Source organism: Oncorhynchus mykiss, chromosome 13 (genome assembly GCF_013265735.2).
Source record: "Oncorhynchus mykiss isolate Arlee chromosome 13, USDA_OmykA_1.1, whole genome shotgun sequence".
Taxonomy (NCBI): domain Eukaryota; kingdom Metazoa; phylum Chordata; class Actinopteri; order Salmoniformes; family Salmonidae; genus Oncorhynchus; species Oncorhynchus mykiss.
In genome coordinates this window covers 73199779-73207278 of record NC_048577.1, presented here as the reverse complement: position 1 = coordinate 73207278, position 7500 = coordinate 73199779, and the positions used below count along the sequence as shown (strand labels likewise).

General features: G+C 48.5%; 1 protein-coding gene across 1 annotated transcript in view; it reads right to left on the bottom strand.

Moving 5' to 3' along the window:
• LOC118938385 (H(+)/Cl(-) exchange transporter 7-like) overlaps window positions 1–7500 on the bottom strand; it is a 51666-nt gene that overhangs the window by 3228 nt on the left and 40938 nt on the right. The window contains exons 18-23 of the mRNA XM_036942142.1: window positions 4990–5041; window positions 4602–4729; window positions 1448–1533; window positions 666–798; window positions 444–503; window positions 1–93 (exon numbers count right to left, since the gene is read on the bottom strand). The exon at window positions 1–93 is cut by the window's left edge and continues 84 nt beyond it. Coding sequence (XP_036798037.1) covers window positions 1–93; window positions 444–503; window positions 666–798; window positions 1448–1533; window positions 4602–4729; window positions 4990–5041 — 552 coding nt within the window. The remainder of the gene's footprint in view (window positions 94–443; window positions 504–665; window positions 799–1447; window positions 1534–4601; window positions 4730–4989; window positions 5042–7500) is intronic.

The window sequence follows — 7500 nt, the reverse complement described above, 5'->3', positions numbered from 1 at the left end:
CTGGATGGGGGGGAAGCGAGGGTAGGCATCCCTAAAGTCCTTCAGCTGTAGCTTCCTCTGGGTCAACCTGGACCGAGCCAGCTCTACAAACACCTGGACAGAGGAGACAGAGACAGAGAGAGAGAGAGAGACAGAGAGAGAGAGAGAGAGAGAGACAGAGAGAGAGACAGAGAGAGAGACAGAGAGACAGACAGAGAGACAGAGAGACAGAGAGAGAGAGAGAGAGAGAGAGAGAGAGAGAGAGAGGAGAGAGAGAGAGAGAGAGAGAGAGAAAGGGAGAGAGAGAGACAGAGAGAGAGAGAGACAGAGAGAGAGAGAGAGAGAGAGAGAGACCGGGAGGGAGAGAATGTGAGAGATTAATACAGAGACAGGACAGACAGATCGACAGGACAGACAGATAGACAGGACAGATCGACAGGACAGACACCTACAGCTTCTCTCACCTTGTGTTTGAGCAGAACAATGAGCTGAGAACGAAGGATGAGTCCACAGATCTTCCCCAGCTGAGGAGAGGATGAAGGGATGAGTGAAAGAGAAGACAGAAAGCAGGGATGAATGAAAAAAGGAGGAGTCATAGACTGTTCAGAGATAATCAACTTTCTCAGCCAATTAGAAGTCAAGCCAACTATAAGAAATGAATGGCCTTTGGGCGGAGCTTTCCATACATCGTCGCTAGCGGCGACCGGCACGATGACAGGGAAGCCGTTGTGATTGGTGGAGGTGTTGCTAAGGACGTCCACGATGGTGCCAACCTTTTCTATACGGTTAAAACAGGTGACTGGGGCACCCATCACCTCCCTAAAAGAGAGAAAGGATGGAGGGAGGGCCAGGTGGAGAGATAGATGGAGGGGGAGATTTAGAGAGAGAGGGGGAGATTTAGAGAGAGAGGGGGGGGGGGATTTAGAGAGAGAGAGAGGGGGAGATTTAGAGAGAGAGGGGGGAGATTTAGAGAGAGAGAGGGGGGAGATTTAGAGAGAGAGAGGGGGGAGATTTAGAGAGAGAGGGGGGAGATTTAGAGAGAGGGGGGGAGATTTAGAGAGAGAGAGAGGGGGAGATTTAGAGAGAGAGAGAGGGGGGAGATTTAGAGAGAGAGAGAGGGGGGAGATTTAGAGAGAGATAGAGGGGAAGATTTAGAGAGAGAGAGAGGGGGAGATTAAGAGAGAAGATTTAGAGAGAGAGGGGGGGAGATTTAGAGAGAGAGAGAGAGGGGGAGATTTAGAGAGAGAGAGAGGGGAGATTTAGAGAGAGATAGAGGGGGAGATTTAGAGAGAGAGAGAGGGGGAGATTTAGAGAGAGAGAGAGGGGAATATTTAGAGAGAGAGAAAAAGGAGAGTAGTGAGGTCAGAGGGTCAACTGGTAGTTAAGCCAATGGGTAACGGGCTAATCGGCCAGTAAGCCAATAGGAGAAGGGCTTACTCAGCATTCGGCCAATGAGAGAGTGGCTTACCTGGCTGTTAGCCAGTGGGAGGTGGCAGGGGCCTCCAAGTGCAGGAAGGGAACACTCTGCAGCTTGATGTGGATGTCATACAGACCCTGAGGAACAACCAGATGGATTACTACACAGACTGAACCTCAGAACAACCCTGAGGAACAACCAGATGGATTACTACACAGACTGAACCTCAGAACGACCCTGAGGAACAACCAGATGGATTACTACACAGACTGAACCTCAGAACAACCCTGAGGAACAACCAGATGGATTACTACACAGACTGAACCTCAGAACGACCCTGAGGAACAACCAGATGGATTACTACACAGACTGAACCTCAGAACGACCCTGAGGAACAACCAGATGGATTACTACACAGACTGAACCTCAGAACGACCCTGAGGAACAACCAGATGGATTACTACACAGACTGAACCTCAGAACGACCCTGAGGAACAACCAGATGGATTACTACACAGACTGAACCTCAGAACGACCCTGAGACACAACCAGATGGATTACTACACAGACTGAACCTCAGAACGACCCTGAGACACAACCAGATGGATTACTACACAGACTGAACCTCAGAACGACCCTGAGGAACAACCAGATGGATTACTACACAGACTGAACCTCAGAACGACCCTGAGGAACAACCAGATGGATTACTACACAGACTGAACCTCAGAACGACCCTGAGGAACAACCAGATGGATTACTACACAGACTGAACCTCAGAACGACCCTGAGGAACAACCAGATGGATTACTACACAGACTGAACCTCAGAATGACCCTGAGGAACAACCAGATGGATTACTACACAGACTGAACCTTAGAACGACCCTGAGGAACAACCAGATGGATTACTACACAGACTGAACCTCAGAACGACCCTGAGGAACAACCAGATGGATTACTACACAGACTGAACCTCAGAACGACCCTGAGGAACAACCAGATGGATTACTACACAGACTGAACCTCAGAACGACCCTGAGGAACAACCAGATGGATTACTACACAGACTGAACCTCAGAACGACAGTGAGGAACAACCAGATGGATTACTACACAGACTGAACCTCAGAACAACCAGATGGATTACTACACAGACTGACCCTCAGAACGACCCTGAGGAACAACCAGATGGATTACTACACAGACTGAACCTCAGAACGACCCTGAGGAACAACCAGATGGATTACTACACAGACTGAACCTCAGAACGACCAGATGGATTACTACACAGACTGAACCTCAGAACGACCAGATGGATTACTACACAGACTGAACCTCAGAACAACCAGATGGATTACTACACAGACTGAACCTCAGAACGACAAACATTCAACTGAGACTTCCGTTGCCACGAGCAACACCACAGATACTGAGATGAGATGCAACACTTCACTCTCCCACAGTCTCAGTGGGCAGGGCACTGTCCCACAGTCTCCCACAGTCTCAGTGGGCAGGTCACTGTCCCACAGTCTCCCACAGTCTCAGTGGGCAGGGCACTGTCCCACAGTCTCCCACAGTCTCAGTGGGCAGGTCACTGTCCCACAGTCTCCCACAGTCTCAGTGGGCAGGTCACTGTCCCACAGTCTCCCACAGTCTCAGTGGGCAGGTCACTGTCCCACAGTCTCCCACAGTCTCAGTGGGCAGGTCACTGTCCCACAGTCTCCCACAGTCTCAGTGGGCAGGGCACTGTCCCACAGTCTCCCACAGTCTCGCACAGTCTCTCACAGTCTCAGTGCGTGTGCATGGAGAGCTTCAGGCTGCTACTACGTGGTAGCTACGTCACCAAGACAACGGAGGAGTTTGGCCCCACCCTTCAACCCTCTTCATTGACAGGATTGGTAGCTACGTCACCAAGACAACGGAGGAGTTTGGCCCCACCCTTCAACCCTCTTCATTGACAGGATTGGTAGCTACGTCACCAAGACAACGGAGGAGTTTGGCCCCACCCTTCAACCCTCTTCATTGACAGGATTGGTAGCTACGTCACCAAGACAACGGAGGAGTTTGGCCCCACCCTTCAACCCTCTTCATTGACAGGATTGGTAGCTACGTCACCAAGACAACGGAGGAGTTTGGCCCCACCCTTCAACCCTCTTCATTGACAGGATATTGCCGTTAACGTAAATCCACAGTCGCTACATCCATTCTGGGATTTATAGACCAATAATAAATACTTATTGATTGTTCTAGAAAACATCATGAGCTGATATTAATTGAACTGTTGTAACCCAATTCAGAACCAAAGGATAAGCTACAGTCGTCTAATATCTGTGAACATAAACATTGTACATTTTTTTATCTTTATTTTACCAGGCAATTCAGTTAAGAACAAATTCTTATTTTCAATGACGGCCTAGGAACAGTGGGTTAACTGCCTGTTCAGGGGCAGAACGACAGATTTGTACCTTGTCAGCTCGGGGGGTTTGAACTTGCAACCTTCCGGTTACTAGTCCAACGCTCTAACCACTAGGCTACCCTGCCGCCTCTACACTCTAACCACTAGGCTACCCTGCCACCTCTACACTCTAACCACTAGGCTACCTGCCATCTCTACACTCTAACCACTAGGCTACCCTGCCACCTCAACACTCTAACCACTAGGCTACCCTGCCTCCTCAACACTCTAACCACTAGGCTACCCTGCCTCCTCAACACTCTAACCACTAGGCTACCCTGCCACCTCAACACTCTAACCACTAGGCTACCCTGCCTCCTCAACACTCTAACCACTAGGCTACCCTGCCTCCTCAACACTCTAACCACTAGGCTACCCTGCCGCCTCTACACTCTAACCACTAGGCTACCCTGCCACCTCTACACTCTAACCACTAGGCTACCTGCCATCTCTACACTCTAACCACTAGGCTACCCTGCCGCCTCTACACTCTAACCACTAGGCTACCCTGCCTCCTCTATACTCTAACCACTAGGCTACCCTGCCGCGCCCATCTTCTACATATGGTTCAAACGATCATGTTGATATCTGTGGAGGGTCACTTCTTGCATCGATAGTTGCGTCTATGAATTGAACAGTGGTAACATGTCTTCAGGCCAAGACAGTGACGGGGGAGCCTGGTTTTTGGTCCACTACGGATGGCCTCATTAAGTCAGTATAGTATATATTATATGTGCCTCAAGACTCACCTCCACAAAGTAGTCCCCTACTATCTTGGCCGTCAGCAACACCAACATGATGGGGAGACCGTACGTCACGTTTCCTGTTGCTTCCACCATGATGACTGTTAAACTGAGAGTCATCCTCACTATGCCCCCTAGAGGAGAGGAGGAGACATTACATGACTTATTATTAATACAGTATATACAGTCGTGAGAGTCATCCTCACTATGCCCCCTAGAGGAGAGGACGAGACATTACATTGCTTATTATCAATACAATATATACAGTCGTGAGAGTCATCCTCACTATGCCCCCTAGAGGAGAGGACGAGACATTACATTACTCATTCCTATCAGGTAAACAGTCAGTGTGACATCTCTACACCAGAGGAAGGACCCCAGGAATGACACTCACCCAGTTGTGCTGCAGCTCCCATTAAAGCATACTTCCCTGGAACGGCCCAAACCTGAGAAAGAGAGCGACACACAAACATTATTGACACCAATCTGGCCAGTGTACGATGCTATGTCTGTGTTGGTCAAAGCAGCTGTTGAAGAGCAGCAGGCCACCACCAAGCGTTCACAGAGAGCACTACGGGGTTCAGACCAGAGAGGACTACGGGGTTCACACCAGAGAGCACTACGGGGTTCAGACCAGAGAGCACTACGGGGTTCAGACCAGAGAGGACTACGGGGTTCAGACCAGAGAGCACTACAGGGTTCAAACCAGAGAGCACTACGGGGTTCAGACCAGAGAGCACTACGGGGTTCAGACCAGAGAGCACTACGGGGTTCAGACCAGAGAGCACTATGGGGTTCAGACCAGAGAGCACTACAGGGTTCAAACCAGAGAGCACTACAGGGTTCAAACCAGAGAGGACTACGGGGTTCAAACCAGAGAGCACTACAGGGTTCAGACCAGAGGGCACTACAGGGTTCAGACCAGAGAGCACTACAGGGTTCAGACCAGAGGGCACCACGGGGATCAAACCAGAGTAATGTGTACTACTATATTGGGATCAACCTGTCATTTTGTTGGGATTAATTGACTGGGAGATTTGAGCGTGCCATACAAAGAGTCTTAACAGTGTGGCACAACGGGGAGAATGATGTCATATAACCCCCACAATGATGTCCTAGAACCCCCACAATGATGGCCATATAACCCCCACAATGATGGCCATATAATCCCCATATAACCCCCACAATGATGGCCATATAACCCCCACAATGATGGCCATATAACCCCCACAATGATGGCCATATAACCTCCATATAACCCCCATAATGATGACCATATAACCCCCATAATGATGGCAATATAACCCCCATAATGATGGCAATATAACCCCCATATAACCCCCATAATGATGGCCATATAACCCCCGTAATGATGGCCATGTAACCCCCCCTAATGATGGCCATATAACCCCCACAACGATGGTTATATAACCCCCACAACGATGGTCATATGACCCCCATATAACCCCCACAACGATGGTCATATAACCCCCACAACGATGGTCATATAACCCCCACAACGATGGCCATATAACCCCCACAACGATGGCCATATAACCCCCATAATGATGGTCATATAACCCCCACAATGATGGTCATATAACCCCCACAATGATGGTCATATAACCCCCAAAATGATGTCCATATAACCTCCACAATGATGGTCATATAACCCCCACAATGATGGTCATATAACCCCCATATAACCCCCACAATGAAGGCCATATAACCCCCATAATGGCCATATAACCCCTATAATGATGGTCATATAACCCCCATAATGATGGCCATATAACCCCCATAATGATGGTCATATAACCCCCATGAGGATGGCCATATAACCCCCATAATGAGGGCCATATAACCCCCATATAACCCCCATAATGATGACCATATAACCCCTAAAATGATGGCCATATAACCCCCATATAACCCCCATAATGATGGCCATATAACCCCCATATAACCCCCATAATGAGGTCCATATAACCCCCACAACGATGGTCATATGACCCCCATATAACCCCCACAACAACGGTCATATAACCCCCACAACGATGGTCATATAACCCCCACAACGATGGCCATATAACCCCCATAATGATGGTCATATAACCCCCATATAACCCCCACAACGATGGTCATATAACCCCCACAACGATGGTCATATAACCCCCACAACGATAGTCATATAACCCCCACAACGATGGCCATATGAACCCCACAATGATGGCCATATAACCCCCATAATGATGGCCATATAACCCCCATAATGATGGTCATATAACCCCCATAATGATGTCCATATAACCCCCATATAACCCCCATAATGATGGCCATATAACCCCCATAATGATGGCCATATAACCCCCATAATGAGGTCCATATAACCCCCATAATGATGGCCATTTAACCCCCATATAACCCCCATAATGATGACCATATTACCCCCATATAACCCCCATAATGAGGTCCATATAACCCCCATAATGATGACCATATAACCCCCATAATGATGGCCATATAACCCCCATAATGATGACCATATTACCCCCATATAACCCCCATAATGAGGTCCATATAATCCCCATAATGAGGGCCATATAACCCCCATAATGATGACCATATAACCCCCATAATGATGGCCATATAACCCCCATAATGATGACCATATTACCCCCATATAACCCCCATAATGAGGTCCATATAACCCCCATATAACCCCAATAATGATGACCATATAACCCCCATAATGGCGGCCATATAACCCCCATAATGAGGGCCATATAACCCCCATAATGAGGGCCATATAAACCCCATAATGATGGCCATATAACCCCCATATAACCCCCATAATGAGGTCCATATAACCCCCATAATGATGGCCATATAACCCCCATATAAC